At 40.9% G+C, this 17063-nt stretch overlaps 1 protein-coding gene across 1 annotated transcript in view; it reads right to left on the bottom strand.

Moving 5' to 3' along the window:
* Window positions 1-149: 149 nt before the first annotated feature.
* pip5k1ca (phosphatidylinositol-4-phosphate 5-kinase, type I, gamma a) overlaps window positions 150-17063 on the bottom strand; it is a 44162-nt gene continuing 27248 nt past the window's right edge. The window contains exons 11-17 of the mRNA XM_053430980.1: window positions 14687-14771; window positions 14118-14279; window positions 13530-13671; window positions 13185-13217; window positions 12784-12903; window positions 9679-9937; window positions 150-3614 (exon numbers count right to left, since the gene is read on the bottom strand). Coding sequence (XP_053286955.1) covers window positions 3612-3614; window positions 9679-9937; window positions 12784-12903; window positions 13185-13217; window positions 13530-13671; window positions 14118-14279; window positions 14687-14771 — 804 coding nt within the window. The 3' untranslated portion in view covers window positions 150-3611. The remainder of the gene's footprint in view (window positions 3615-9678; window positions 9938-12783; window positions 12904-13184; window positions 13218-13529; window positions 13672-14117; window positions 14280-14686; window positions 14772-17063) is intronic.

Consider the following 17063-nt stretch of genomic DNA (forward strand, 5'->3'; position numbering starts at 1 on the left):
GTTAATGCAACCGATCCTGATCAACCTCTCAAATGAAGTTAAAATGATGAAACACTATTTGAATGATGTCACTTGTAGAAATGACTCGCTTCCAGTTTCAACAAGGGAAAAATATAAATATAACGTGTCATTATCTCCATGGACAAAAATTCATAGAACTTCTTTATTTTGTATTCATTCTGATTTGAGTCCAAACACACACACACACATACAGCCATCTATTTATCCTCAGGTATAAATAGATGAATATACACAGATATACATAAATACACATTTCTGATATGCATATTCATTTTGAAATCATGCTATGTCTCTGCAAAGGTATATCCCTATTGGACGAGGGCACACCGCGATTTGAAAACACGTACACAACACAGCTGAACAGTTGGAAGAATCCCTACTGATTTGCATGTACAGAAAACCCCACAAATCGTTTCCACGTTTGGATATCTTACAAAGAAACAGCTGTGGTCTATAGACCATAAATATACAGCAGCTGCATCTCAATAAACACACTGAGGAATATGATACAGTAAATCATGTAGATTGCAATCGTCTCTTGCCCAGCAGCAAAAATAAAACCAAATAAAAATAATATTCTCCGATTCAAATGGAAAATATATTTGTATATCTTTATATATGTATTTATAATTTTATGTACACATTCTCAGGAACACAACTATGAGAAAGAAAATAAATACAACAGCACGTGAAAAAAAAAAAAAAATACAAACGATAGGCCTACAAGTAAGATCTCTCAATAAGGCAATCAAAATGAACTGAAAAGCAAGACTGTACAAATATTGCTGCTATGGATTCCATCTGATGAACGACAGCAAAGTGATTATAACTGGCCACGGCACATCATGAGAATGAGCTGATTTCTATTTTTTACAATGTCTGACATGGATGTGTCCTCCCTTACACTAAAACACACAGAGCAACTGAAAAACACACCTTCTGAAGTTAGAATCAATAAACGCAGTTGAGAGACATCAGCCACAGAGAGACTACAGTAAACACGAACCCTACAATGACTGTGATTCACCATCACACACAGACACACACAGTTAATAAAATAAATGCTGTCTGAAAACCAGGCTTTGTGAGCAGAGACTCTTATCGAACAACTGAAAGTCTGATATCGTGATGTAATGTTTATTTGGCCTCTATCACTAGTTCATTTTCAGGTCCTATACAGAAGTGCAAACAACATTCAACCCTTTTTTTTTTTTTTTTTTTACAAACCGCTGCGTCTCAACAAGTCATCACTGCAACGCACCATGTTTGTTGTAATATACAGATAACAGGTACGATATTGACGGCAAATACGACAACTGCTGCTCTACATCTACACACATCAGAAATGTCCAGGTCAGTGGATTTGTCATTGTGAGGAGGCGCTGCTATCGGACACAGCAAAGGTCACTCATCTACTGATAATTCTTCCACCTCTAAAAGAAACAGTTTAACTCTACTCTTACAAATGTTGGCTTCGCCCTCAGTCATTTTTTTTTGTTGAAATGAAGACGTTTTTTTGTGTGTGCGTCTTGTCCAAAAATAGGGCAACACTGGAAGACACTGTAATGATGTGATCATCACTGTACTGACTGACATGTCTGCTGCCTCAGTGTTGTAGTTAACTCCATCTATATCGAAGGCAATAGTCATAAGTCTCAGCTGTTTCCACACGAGATGCAGTGAAGAAATGATTAACACTGAACTTACACGACAAAACGTGACGTAAAAACAAACTGGGAAACTGCTTAAAAGCCGCAGTGAACAGATTATAAAAACATAAAAGGTAACTTCTTTGGATGCAAATTGAAAAAAATATCCTAGAAAGCGTTATAAAGTAAAAAGTACCAGTAAAAGATTATATTTAAAGAACAGAATAAAATACAGACAGATAAAACAAATACAAGTTCACAGTAGTAATAACAGCTAAAGAAATGATAAGAAATAATACAGTAAATGTTGCAAATAACGTTATATAATTTGTAAATTATTATGAATTCAAAAACTTTTTATCACTGTTAATTCGCTATAGGAAATTAAGTGTTTAAAATCTCTCTGCTATAAACTAAGCTGCTTATTTTCACTACTGGAAATGTGAGGATGATGAACTACGTCTAGATGGTGTCTTTTGATTGGTCTAACCATGGTTATCATTCTACCTCCGGCTCTACGATCATAAGCACAGACCTCCAACACCTCAGGCTTCACCACTCGCTCCTCACCGCAGAGGGAAATCTGCAGGTGGCGTGGGCAGCACGATGGAGGCTCCTCCCCATTGGTCAAGCGTCTCGTAAATAGTGTTAGTGGAGTTGTGAAGAGCCGCCACAGGAAGACTTAGCTTCACATTGTCCTCACTGACAAGGATGACGAGCACTTCTACTGCTTAGATGTCCTGGATAATCATCAGAGCAAATTACGAACTGTCTTAGAAAATATTGATAAAACCAGAAAATGGTGCAATAAAATGTTTGTTTCATTCCCTGCTAACGGCAGCGAAGAGCTAATGATCATTGGTGCAATGTAAAAGACATCAGAGCCCCATTATTATATAATTCATTTTCAGATTCTGGATCTGTTCTGGATTAATTCAGAAACTATGACCCTGGTTAGACCTGGTATTAACTTTTGTCCTGAGTGATTCCATCACTAATGTTCAAGTGCTAAAACCCTTTGTGACCCAAATGGGTCCTCAATGCATCTTGAGATCAAATCACAGACCACATTGTTTTATAAGTGAGAACTCAAATCTGTCCTGGGCCACATATGAAGGACATGTAACTCAGTTTCACATTGAGTCAAACGTACTTTTACGCTTCTCAGTGACCAGACGCTGATTTGTTTGCGGCCACAATATCAACACTGACCACGACATTAGGGTTTCTATTGTTTTTATGTCTCTAGATACCAGGTCTGGACAGGGTCTATGGGTTTTTGTTGAGAATAGCAACAAGAAAATAATCTGAAGTTTTTGCAACTCTTATGGATTTTTCATGTTGTAATATATTTATCTGGTTTCATTTATGTAAAAAAACATGATCTCTAAGAAACAAAGTTTAAATACAAAAAATCAAAGGCAACAACTCGATCATATAGCATTATTATGTTATCAAAAACACACCCATGTATCTGTGTTGAGTAACACTGAAGATATGAGAAAAATAAATTGTTAATTGGGAAACCAGCGGCTCCGCTCACATCACAACTCAGTGTGTTGCTCTGCAGATTGAGTGGGAAATGCCTGTTTAGAAGCTGTTGGAGGGCTGTGCTAGTGTTGAACACAACAAACAGTACAACCATCTTCCATGTATGTCAAACATATATGCACTATGTCCCACAAACACATATTCATTAAAGTTATATAATTTTCATTTGTTAAGGGTGAAAGGCAGGGGTTTCATCACTCTCAGAATTTTCTTCCCCCTCTGGTATTCAGTCACTGTTTTCTCTTGATGTGTTCGTTTGTCTGTATGCCTGTTTAAAATCCTGCTTGGGAAAAAGGTCCTGCTGCTACCGCTGAGTTCTGGACTTCAGACCAAAGAACCAAAGAGTCCTCTCCACTGAGACGTCCGCTCCTCTCTGCCATAGAACAGGGCTTACTGTTGGAGACACAGAGTGAACGTATGAGCGTACAAATCACACACATTTATAAGTAGAAACATAGACTATGTATAAAGATGGACGACATGACAGCTCCCAAAAAGGGAAGCCAAAGCACCACCTGGTGGCTTTCTATATTATATGTCATCAGCCGCGCCTTATCCATATAAGTGCAAGGGCTTCATTTTGGGTAGGTACAGATGCCTTGTCCATCTTTATTCACAGTTTATGTGGACTAATTTATCTGTTCTCATGCATTACTTGGTAAAAAATAGTAAGCTGGCTAATCAAAGTGCATTTATAAAAGAAGAAACAGGAAAACAGAATAGGTAAGAAAATAATAAACCTCTTAAACATACAAACACCCATGTGCACCTGAAAACAGGAAAAGTTAAGAAGTCTGCCAGGTAATTAAGTCTGTTAACATTGACCTTAAAATCCTATATAGATTTAGTGGAAGAATTTACATCAAATTATGCCATACTTTTATGATGTCCTGAGCCAGCGTTTTTTTATTTAATATTTGCAACGTTATTCTAATCCACATCTAATAACATCATGCATTTATCCTACTGGGATGGACATAATCTAGGCTAGTAAAACATCCGAGAACTTTCTATTCAGCCAACATCTTTTATCACATGTGAAAGGAAAAACCTAGTGTTGAATGTTTGATTTGTATTTTAACACTTAAAATAAACTACTGACTCTCAGAGTAAAGCCAAAGTTACATAAAATCAATATATTATGGAGCAAATGCTCAGCAGGGACTGGTGGCCTCGATCTGGGGGGGCAGGGTGGGGTTCACAGTTTTTGTGATTTTTCTTTTTTGTTTTTATTAAATTGTTTTATTTTTTGTATATTTTTTCAGTATTGTGTTTTTTGTAAAATGAATACAAAAAAAATCACCTACAATGGGAGATGACTGAGAAATGTGTGATGAACATGTTCAATAAAATGTGACTCCTCTGTAGGTTTAATGTCGGCAGTCTAACTTTGAACATTGTGCAGTGTGAGCTGTGGGTGCGATTTGATGCATGAGTTTAATGGCGTCACACAGGCTGATGCAGAATCATGGTGTAGTAAACGCTGAGCAGCCTGTTGTCGGAGGGAAACAGGAGGACTGGCAGTGGCAGGCGAACAGTGACCATTTCCACCCACATATCAATGAGAGATGAATGCCGTCATGTGTCTGTGGCTTTCTGAACACACAACAACCTGCTCTTAGAATGAGATGCTTTTCCACAGTTACTGCAGACGCTTCTTACTCGGTTAAAACTCATCCTCTCCATCTTTGGATGAACAATCACCGCCAAACACAACATGGTCTACCACTGATTATACTCCTCGTCTAAGGGATTTTCCCTTTACTGGATACATTAGTCCGATGCTTCTCACTTACTGTCTCTCTTTCCCAATCCCCATCTGGCTGGGCCTTAGACTCTGAGCCATAGTGTAGCGGAGAGTACACCCAGGTCTTGTCCTCTGGAGGCTGTTTTTACACACCCACCACAGTAGAGGGAGCCAGAGGAACAGAGGAAAGGCCAGAGGTACAGAGACAAGCAGCAGGGGCAGGCAGGAGAGAAAGACACGGGAGATCACAGGAGAAGAGAGGACAAGACAGGAAATGAAAATTAGGGATGCATAAAGGAGGAAATGTTGCTGAGACACATCGGAACGTGTGAAACTAACATATATGAGCAAATGTTAAAAGGATGTGTTAATCCTTTCAGTGGTTAGCAGACTTGAACATAGATGTACATATCAAAAATAACTGGCGGTACTGGTAAATATGATGGGTCTGTGTTTGAAGCATGTGTCTTAGTGGTTGTTTTGCCCCATTTAGCTCCTGGGAAGCGAAGTGAGGTGCAGAGAGCGAGGGATGAGACGCTGCATCAGCCAAACGGGGATGACGAGCAGGAATTAGGAGGTTGGAAGGGGAAGAAAGCCAGGATGCCAGGACAGTAAGACACAGAGAGCATCCTCAGTCTGAGCAAAACACAACAAAATGTTTCTTTTGCCTTTTCCAACAAGCAAATCACTCTTTCTATAGAGTCCCTGAAAGCCGTGGTCGGTTTATTATCACTATAGGCACCAGGCATTGAAGACCTAGCTGCCACTAGGAAGGTATGTTGGTGATGGAAACAAACAAACACACACACACACAGAAAGAGCACGACCGATTTATCATTCTGCCGATAACGTTGGACTGACATGTATGCGTTGGTCGCATCAACCGAAATAATGCTCTGACATCATGCATTCCCGAACTTCATTGTGGTTCCGCTGCATTGCGTTGCTCACACTGCGTACGGCAGAAGTTAGACAGAGCTCTACTTTTCATGCGGCAACAGAAGTGCAGGCGCTAGCCAATCAAATCACGCAAATTTGACAGCAGAGGAAGCTGGAGAACCTGGTCTGTCTTCATCTGGTTGTAGATTTGATTTCCTGAGTACTTGTCTTTAGCATTTTACTGATAGATAGCATCGTACGTTAGCATGAAAAACAGCTATGATGTGTGTCCTGAGCATGAAACTGTGAATGTTGTTATGATGATCACCTCAGCACCAAGCATGCAGCATGCCCGTTGACAAGTGTTAATGCAACACATACGTGTGAGTCCAGCATAAAATCGGCCATTATGAGGCTTTAATGTTTAATATCATAAGGAGCATATGTTTACCAATATGAACATTTTAATTTAACTTCATAAAAAGTACAGAAAAAATGTGCATTCATCTTTAGTTTTATAAATTCAAGCTGTATATATATTTGGTTGGTTTTGTGATTCATTTTCATTTATAGCTATTTATAATGAACTGAACTGTAAAATATAGAGCCTCAATTACAATTGTTTGTCCTAACAGTTTTATAACCACATTTTTGGAATCATTGCAATTACAAAGAAAAAGTATAGATAAATCGCTATACACACACATACACGTACATATGGTCCTAAGAGGGATGAAGCAAGCTGTCAGTGAGTGAGGAAACCAATTTAAAGGAAGATCAATACAAGAGCAAAACACAGACACTGAGTAAGATGCCTCCAGACTTTTGTTTACAAACCTCCCACACTTCTTTGTCTTCACTATGGGGAGTGTAGACGTTAGTTTTTAGTTTCAACACAATCACAAACACTCCAGCAGTGGACATATCACATCAGGTATGAGCCTCCTGCGGCACACTCAGGAAAACCTTGTTTTCTCTCAACACTGTCATCTTATGTTTCATAGCACAGACAAGTACACAGGACTGTTCTACCCTCACACCACAACAAATACCATCTCTCCTACAATCTCACTTACTGGCCTGCCGGACTGGCATTTCCTCCTCTGACGCACAGGAGAGACCACCCAGGTCCTCCCATCAGGAAACTGACAACAACAGGGGGACGTGGTACATGACAGAAATAAAGAGAGACATGACAAACAGAAATGAAGGACAGACGAGTGAGGAAAGGTGAAAATAACACAGTGAAAAAAAAGAAACACGTGCTGAGGTGAAAATGGAAAAGACACTTCTGGTGGAGAGTAACCCAGCAGTGCAACCTAGATACACTGGATGAATCAGTGGTGACAGATAGATTCACAAGTATGGCAGCCACTCTGTTTTTATCTTCCCCTAACACACAACATGCTGCCATCGCACCGCTTTCATTATGACGCATGGTGACAACCACAGAGAGGCAGAGGAGGAGGAGGAGAGGTGAGGCTAGAGAAAGAGAGGGAGATGTGGAGAGGAAATACTCACGACTAGATAGAACAGAGGGAGTTTGAGAATTATTTAGGAGTTTGGGGTGAAATGTGAGAACAGAGGAGAGAAGGAGGGAGGGGAAAATGATGGAGAGCAGACAAAGGAAAAAAAGGCCATAAAATGTGGAATAGAACAGAGGTGAAGGGGAGAATACAGATACAGAGATACAGAGATACATAGATACAGAAATAAATGTATCTCTTTATCTATGTATCTCTGTATCTCAGAAGAGCAGGAATCATGAAAAGTGAATGTGGAAAGTGTTGATAGTGGCTGAATAATTAAGACACGAGCCACTCTGAGGAACTTGTGAGGTGGACACGCACGCACGCACGTTACACCCTCCAGCAAATTTCTTGGAAATTTGTTAAAATAGTTTTTGTGTAATCCTGCTTACTAACAAACAAACAAACTGTGATGAAAACACAACCTCCTTGGCTGAGGTAATAATAAAGATTTGATCTTGTTCAGAAAGACCTTCTGGTAGCTGAAGCTCCTGAAACGAGTAAAACTATTTCACTAATACAAAAGCAGTAATATGTTTTAGTTTTTATTTCTTGCTCTCATCCCTGAGTGTTGTGAATCAACACTTTTACGCATTCATCAATGGAAAAAGCAGGTAAAGCTGAGTGATGATGCAGAAACTTGATTTATGTGGGATGTCACGGAGGAGAAGCGATGATGATGACAGGATGATCAAATGACGAGTTGGCTGATGGAGCTGCTAAATGATCAAACTAAATAGGGAAGTTGAAAAAGTACCTTCCCATATCCGTGGCATGTACGTCTTTCACCCTTATCGGCATAGTTGGTCACTGCCTCGAAGCCACTTGTGACCAAACAACCTGTTGCGTTTGTGTAGTTACATTTCATCACGTTTTGTGTTACTTGGCCTCGTGCAGCACTACAGACCCCAACCCTGGTCCTGTGTTCAGAGAAGCATGATTTGGGCCTCGGCCAGCGGCGGTCAGCTGAGAGCGCTGTTAAATAACTGAGGGAGCTCATTGACTAACCTGTTGGCCTTTTCTCATGCAACATTAGTGGGTGATTGATTCCTGATAGGGGACACCAAGTGGGAGTGTAGCCAGGTGGCACAGGAGGTACAGAGAACATTTCTATCGGTTACTGTGATCAGCAGCTCCGCTCTCCGTGCAACAACTGAGACTCATACATTAATTTATAGTCGTGCTTTTGGGCACATTGACACCTGCCAACCCAACACTGTCTGGTGGGAGCCAGTTAGCCGCTGGAGACTGAACACACACAAACTGCAAAAGCTTTAGTTGTTTTTTAGTTAGAGTGAGTCTGCAGCTCTGTAGAATATTATATAAGATAGGAACAGACAAAGTGATGGTGCACATGCTATTATCACTTAAAACACTCCAAACTATAGAGCACACTGCCAAACACTGTGCTTAAAGGAATAGTTTGACATTTGAGTAAATATGTTTATTTGCATTATTGCTGAGAGTAAATATGAAGCTGCAGCCAGCAGCTGGCTAGCTTAACCATCCATGCATCCATTTTCTTATGTGAGATTTGTATCTTATTTGAGGTTTTCCTATGCCAGATAAGATCCTACCAGTGAGTTGTAGGTCTTCCACTGGTTCGTCTTCCAGTTGAGTGGACCCATTAAACCTCTAATAGAAGGCACTTAAGAGCCTGATTAGATGCCTGAATCATCCTAACTGGCACCTTTCGATGTAATGGATCAGAGGCTGGACTCCGAGCTCCCTCCAGGTGCCCTGGGGCTCCTCCAGCTGAGATGCAAGGTGAGACGATCTACATTCTGACCCTCACCTACGGCCAAGAACTCTGGGTATTGGCTGAGAGAGCAAGATCTCGAATACAACCCTATCAGCCTTAGAGATGAGGGTGAATCGATGTTGCCTAGCTTTGCATAAAGACAGGAAGTAAGTAAAGATGTTTTCATTATCTCTCAACAAGAAGCCTATTTTCAGCATATTTCTCAAATTGTCAAACATGCTGTATAACTGAATACATCACACGCACACACACAGCAACAACTTCACATGCTCTTCTTCCCATACCAGCCTGATTCTCCACTTGCTTTTGTGGTCCTTGTATCAACGCCTCTGTAGGAGAGCATCATACGGCTCAGTCCAGGGACTGTACAAACCATTGACACACTGACCTTGACTCTGAGATGATTTGATGGCTAAATAAGAAGCTAGTTCTTGTCTGAGTCGAGTTTCATTTATCCTCAAAGGAACAGTTTCTCAAAGCATTTAAGAGAAGGTCAATCTGTGTACATAGGTCAGTGTTCGTGGAAGGGGTTTTACTTACAAAGTAGATATCTGTGATTGGCACATCATCGTCATCATCAACTGAAGCCTGGCTGGTGCAGCCCGAGCCAGACATCTGGCTCGCCCGGTCCACCTCCGCCTCCACCACCACCAACTTGGGTGTGGATGCAGCTTCCTCAGCTTCCCCAGGAGAGGAGGGAACAGCTGGGGCAGACGATGGGGCTGCTTCAGGTACTGATGAACAGGTGGAAGGCTCTGCAGCATCCGGAGCCTCGGCGCCGGCTACTTCCTGAGCCTCGCTGTGAATTAAACAGATGTGTGATTGTTTAAAGTCACTGTGGGCTGACGCTCAGAAAAAACTGACACAACTGATGATTCTCGAGCAAATTTTTAGATATCTAATTAGTATACCAAACATAAAATATAAAAATGTGTACTATCTTTTTACTGTTTACGATATTATAAGTCATTCTAATGGTCTGTGTAGTTAAGCAACACGAGCACGCACGCACGTACGCACGCACGCACGCAGGCCACAGAAACAGGTCCAAGCTATTAGAGTAAAGTGGGTCTGACTAAAATTCAACAGCTGTGTGTGTGGGTGTGTGGTTGTGGTTGTGGGTGTGCTGTTAAGCAGCTTAATCTCAAAGATTTGCAAGCTGGCCTTGTGCTGCCACACGTCTTCATTGTTCCTGGTAAGAAGATCAACCGTGGGGGGGGGGGGTTTAGGGACAGACACATTCATTTCTCAGCTCCTGTGTTTATCAAACCTCCACCAATGAAAAGCCTGTCTGCTGGCCACTGAGGCAAAAAAGCTGGGTTGGTATTTTAAAGAAGGAGCTGATTGGCTGAATAATGAGGGGATGGGATAATGGTTGCCATGCAGAAAGTCTCTTTCACACCATTTCTCATTTCCATTCAATATATTGTCATAAAACTCTACATAAACATTCGTCTCAAAGTTAATCAGACTCCACATCTGCCTCTTTTCTCTCCCATCCAAACAGGTCCACAGCTGCAGGTGAGTTGAGGTTGCTCGGACATTTTTCAGGTGCTTAATTTGATTTGTTTTAGCTGCTCTCACTGCCAACCTCCCGGCTCCTCCCAGACCCCCCCGGCCACCTGTCTAGCCAGCACCAGACCCAATTATTCAGTTGGTTTCCCTCAGCAACCATATCCTTCATTCTCATAACCCCATCATAAATGCAAGCCCCACAGCCAGTCTATCCAATGTGCTTACATCTCTGTTTAGTTCTGCTTATTTTCCATCTCATGTTGCGTTTTCATGATGCTGTGTATCTTTGAGTTAAGTCTCCAGCAATCAATTAAAACCAGGTTAAAATGTGTCAGGTCATCCTGAGCAGCCTCAGGCCTCCAGCCTTGCTGCCCCACTGCCCTACTTCTAATGGCTGGTTCCCCCATGTCAGGGCTCCTTAAGCCCCTTGTCTGCCTCGCGATGTCACCCCATTAAAAAGATAAACACACACACACACAAATCATAATGCATGTGGGCTCTCTCACCATAATTTCTGTAAATGAGATGCCTGCAGCATTTATGTGTATAGAACAGAAAAATGGGTCAAGCTGATTTCACTTTTCAACACTCTGCTAAAAACTTTGTGTTGTGTGTGTGTGTGTGTGTGTGTGTGTGTGATGCAGGTGAGGTTCATTAACCTGAAAGGAGGTTATTTATGTAGTCACATCAAACTGACTCATATTGATGATTTGGGTCATGCAGGGCTCACTGCAGCTCTGCAGTTTATCTATTCTCTATCAGGGTCACATGTCTGCAGGGAGCCTATGACAGAGCTCTTCTTCTCATTGTTTATGGTGAAAAGGACACAGAGCTGTGTGTGTGTCATTGGGCCTCAGTCACCAACCATTCTGAAGAAGAAATCTCTTCTTAAAACCCGTTGAGCCAGGTTTACACAGATTCTGAATTCACAAATGTTTTCTTATCTGGGATTTGTTCTTGTTTTAAGAACAAAATCTACACACATTGAATAGCACTTTAAGAACACTTGACAACTGACTTGTGTCAAATAATCAGTTATTGTGTTTTTAACTTTAAATTCTACAGCTGTATTATAAGATTGAAATTACCATAATATCTTTCCATTAGTATCTTAAAAAAATGACAGACAAGTTTCAGTGCATATCATAACTTTTTTTAACACATGGAAATTTAGGAGAGGGGAACAAACACACAGAATATTTGGTCTATACTGCCAAAGATTAAGTGTAATCTTTTAAACACAAACATGTTGGAGGGGAAAACATTTTGTCACAAAAATAGTCACCCCTCTTTAGGTTTCACATACTAGTGTTTAAAAATGAAATGTGTCATATGTTCTATAATTTTACTGCTACAACTTTAAGTTAAAACTGACTCCATGTCTGTGGTACAGTGCTCCTCCTCTCTCTTCTGTGTTTGACATTATCTATTTTGACTTCCAAACTTCAAAATGAGATCTAACATTTTGAGCTACACATGATGAATTCCTGGTAAGATTTATGATGTTTCCTTGTGAAACAAATACAGATGAAGAAACAAAATCTTCACCTCTTCACATTTTTTGAAAAGCCCCCCAAAAAATCTACAATCTGTTATGGAGAAGGCTCTCTTATTTAAAGTGCTGAAAAGTCATGTCCATTCGAAGGCCCTAACTTGTGATGAGGATGGTGCATTGACAGTAAATTAGTGACGGACCCAATGAGATCAATTTTTATGTTTGGAATATTTCCTTGAACTGAATGTACAGTACAGTTTCGCTCCTGATATTGTCTTATGACAATAAGATCTACATTAAGTGCATTTATCTCTCTCATGTCATATTTGTAGTATTATTGACTACATGACGTATTGGACCATTTAATGCTGGAGTTATTAAATTACTGGGTGGTTGCGTCCCTTCTATAAGGAGTTTTGTCATGTTGTTACCTTAACTAAGGAGGTTATGTTTTCATTGTGGATAAAGGACTTGTTTTTTGAATGACATTCTTTAACATTGTGAGGTAGGGCATTTGAAGATGTGATTTCTAAAAGTCTGTGCAATTTGAGTTAGCTTGATGGACTCTAAGGGGACTTTTGGGCCTTGGCCTATGTTTATGCTCTACTGAGCACCATTCTAGTTGTTTTATGTACCTGGGTTGAGGTGAAAGTTGTGGAACAGAGATGGTGGGCTCACTGTCGTGTCTCTTCAACTCCACCTCCACTGTGATGGTTTGCTGATCCTCCTCACGCACACGCAGCTCCTCCTGGGTCCTGAACACAAACAATAACACACACAGAGGAAATGAAACACGTTTGGAAAACACACACACCCAGCCACATCCTAGAAACAGGAAGAATGGTTCTACTCATAAACGCACTGTTCCACAGGCTGCCCTCGCAGTTCTCCTCTGACCTCCCACCACACCCAGCATATGTAATGCTGTGAAAACTAAAGCTAACAAACCTCAACACATTATAACATTATAACAGCTGAGTTAATCCTGTTTGAAATGGTTTATAGAGTGAAAGTAGCTTTCATAGTTCTGACTCACCTCCCATCATGGGTGAGAGACTGGGTGTGTCGCCTGGAAACAGAGAGCACAGTGTCAGTACAAGCTGAGAACTGCAGCATTCAGCCAACATGCTGCATATAACCTTCACGAGTAACTGCTGATCAGTTTTTTCTGATTAATTCAGATTTTTAGGATTTTATATATTTTATATTAATACATTATACATATCTTAAACATGTATTAAATACTCAAAATAAATGTATTATAAATACAATATCAACAGCACTTTGGGAGTAAAGACTCAGATTTCAGTGGATGATGCCAATGTTTTAAAATAGGTGTAGGTGTGTGTGTGTGTGTGTGTGTGTGTGTGTGTGTGAGTACCTGTAGCGGGGGTTCTCTGCTGTGTCACATGGGGATCTCTCAGGGATGGACAGAGAGGTGGTCGAAGACAGAGTGGTGGCGATTGATGCTGTGGTGGCTTCTTCAAATGATGGAGGAGTGCATGGAAGAAGATCTGGTCGACCTGGATTAAACAGAGAAAGATTTTTACAAATTATCTATTGAGAATGCACCCAGCGATATGCTGGTGAGCTTCCAGGGTGGACCCAATATGAGCTGGGACTGGCTCCAGACTCCGCTGTGACTCTCAAAGTATAACAAGTATAGATAATGGATGGCTTTATTGATAGATAAGATAGCGGGATCCTGTGAATTATATTGTTTTGCACTTATTTCTGAGGTTCTGTAATGCTTATTTACTATTTTGATTACCATGGTAAAGCTACAAGTCCGTTTGTTGACTATGCCCTGCAAACATCATCAGTACTACAGTTTAGAAAAGAAGACATAACATGTTCATGTCATGTGAATAGAAGCTGCAACTTTTTCTGGATATTTCACTCAAAGAGACCAGAAGCCAATTTTAATATTTTAGTTCTGTCACTATTTTCATTAGACTGTGTTATTTACCCTCGTCATCCAGCGTTGGGAAGCTGCGAGCTCCTCTCAGGTCGTAAATGTTCTCATCCCTCTCAGAGGGCAGCTGGCTGGCTGACCAGGCTGCACCAGGACCAGTGCACTTAGGCACCATCAAAGACACTCGACCCTTCTTAGATGGAGACGACTTCAGGGCTGAGAGACAAAACAAAGTTAAACACATACAACTTGAGAAAACTGTCAGATTGAAAGATCCACTAAAGATCAAATCAGGCCTTTAAATCCAACTACCTCCTTCTAGCTAATGTTTTTTGGAGCTCATTCCAGAATAACCAGGATATCACATATTGCTTTGAAGCCCTATTGCAGTGAATTCTTTGCTTTTGAGGAAAAGGAAAGCTGCGCAGGCATCAAACTGATGTTCTCTCACATGATATGAAGCAGCACCTAATAAGGCAGTTAGCTACTGTGTCTGATAGTCCTGTCAAAGCTCGGCAGTAAAATAGACAAAAAGCCTGGCATCTGACATTGACTCAGTAGTTCATCCCACACGACTCTGTTTGACTATGTAAGGCAGTGTCTCGACGTAAGGTTAAACTCACAGGAACTCTTCCTGAAAACCGTGTTGCTCATGAACTTGAAGAACCTATCTGCATAGAAGCCAGGCCGGTGGACCGACACGGTGTCCTGAGGAGAGACAGAAACCCAGAGATTAATGAGACAAGTGGTGCGAAGATAAGATTATCAAACCAGAGCTTTAATTAGATTAATTATCTATAAGTCTCTGAGTGTCCCGTTTAAGTATTCTTTTAACCCACCAGACCGAACAACACACATACACAAAAAAAGAGCCAAATGACAGAGAGAAACACGGTCAGACGAGGCTAACAGACACATCTCTTCATTATTTATGTTGCAGCAGACGGAGATCCCACTGCCAGCAGTCTGACAGATGACACTTGGTGTTTGGTTTTGAGAGAAAAGAGGAAAGGAGCAAGGGATGAAGGAGACAGAAGTGAAGCTCCTGCCTCCCTACTGAGTTATTATAAGCCTTTTGCATCAATACCGCCGGAGTTCACGATTAGGAACATCTTTAAATGCGTTCACGCAACTCGGCCAACTGCATGTAACACATTGAAGAGTGTATTTTCCATTATCATCCTGAGCAGTGACGCACAGGAGGCTGTTACGGGGTTAGTCGCTCTCCCACTCGTATCTTGTGTATGAGTGTGCTCAGAGAGGGAGAGTGGTATGAGTAAGTGAGAGTGGGTGGTTGGGTGGTTGGGATCGGCGGTTGGGGGTAATGAAATGGCTGATTGCTTCTTGAGAGCATGTCACTGGTGCCAATGTAAATTCTCGAGTGTACAAGGAGATGGGAGGTGCGATGGAGTCAAGGGATATGTGGTTGCTGAGAGAAAACGAAAACCTATTTGGTCGATTTTTGTGTATCAGATTTAGGGCCCATGTTCATCAAATAAAAAATCTCTAATTTGTAACATACAATTTTTCATAATTTAGTCTGATGCTACAGTTGTAAGCTGATAGTGAATCATGGATGTTTTCAAGGTCCAGTGGTTTGACAGACAGATGAGAGAAGGCGTGAGCCAGCCACAGCAGTGCACACAGCTCTACAATGAAGCACCAGCGCAAAACACTAAGTTAGAGAACTATCATGATATCATGAGAAGGGGCCGCCAGATACTGAGCCAACAGTCTTTTCTTACACTTTACCACCTGGTGGGAAAAGTTCCACACAGTGGTATCCCTACTAGTCTTTCCTTGTTTATGGAAGTAAACTTATATTTCTTAATTTATGTGCTCAGGGTTTGTTGTTGTTAAAATGTCCCATGCTGCATTTTGATTCCCACACACTTCTCAAATAGCACAATAGTAAACATGCATTATTTATGCATGACAGATGGAGATTGAGCCATTGATTCAGGTTGACACTACACAGTCTCTCTCTTTCTCTCTCTCTCTCTCTCACCACAGTAACAAGCTGACTGCTCATAAATATGATTTACTGTGGACAAAGCTCAGTAATGTATTATCCTAATGACAATGACAGAAAACAATGCAGATGGAGTGTACACTAATAATAAAATATTTGCTTCATTAAAAACAACTGTGGCTGGTCATAGGCTTATAATCAACATGTGAGTAATCCACAGTTCTGCCTTAAACTGCTTCTAATAAGCTTGCATACACAAACAAACCCATAAACATGAATAAATAAACAGACCTGTACGCTGAGACTGTTAAATCAATGTGTGAGGAGACAGGGAGGGTGTAGCGGCTGAACCATGGGAATATTCTCAGATTTACAGGATGAGAGAGAGTAAGATGGACAGATGGGGAAGGGGATGAGCTGCCAGAGATGAAAATCCACACTGACAGATAAGCGCTTCGTCAAACCAATAAAGTTTGCCAGAGTTGAAGCTAATAAAAATCCTCAAACACGCAAAGATCTGAAAACAAATAAAGCTTGAGGCTCAAGTGAATCATGTTTGGTACAAGCTAAAGGTAACAGAGCTTCCTTTGTGTGCTTTCCCAGAGGAGGACCTGGTCTGTCGTGAATAATGTCAGAATAATATCATAATAAAAGATACATTTATATTCAAAAAGTTCAGGTGCAAATTATTTTGATGATATGTCCCCTAAGCACCTACAGAATATAAAAGAGCAGATCCTTAGGTCAGAATAGTTTTCTCAATAATAAAGAAAAGCTGGTTATGAAAAAAAGTAAATTATGATTGGCTGTATAAAAAACACACAGGTGGAAAAATCCATGTGTAGAGGGGGAAGTGCTGCCCTCAATGGACTGTATATGTCAGGAGGAGGGATCTATGGATGGCCGACGACACACTGATCATTACATCACATTAGAGTTGATGTTTTGTTGATCGTTTGTGTGCACAATATACAGCAGTTCCTGTTCCTGCATGTGATTGGCTGTGTCTCTGGACAGAGCTATTAAAA

This window comes from Pleuronectes platessa, chromosome 9, assembly GCF_947347685.1.
Source record: "Pleuronectes platessa chromosome 9, fPlePla1.1, whole genome shotgun sequence".
Lineage (NCBI taxonomy): Eukaryota > Metazoa > Chordata > Actinopteri > Pleuronectiformes > Pleuronectidae > Pleuronectes > Pleuronectes platessa.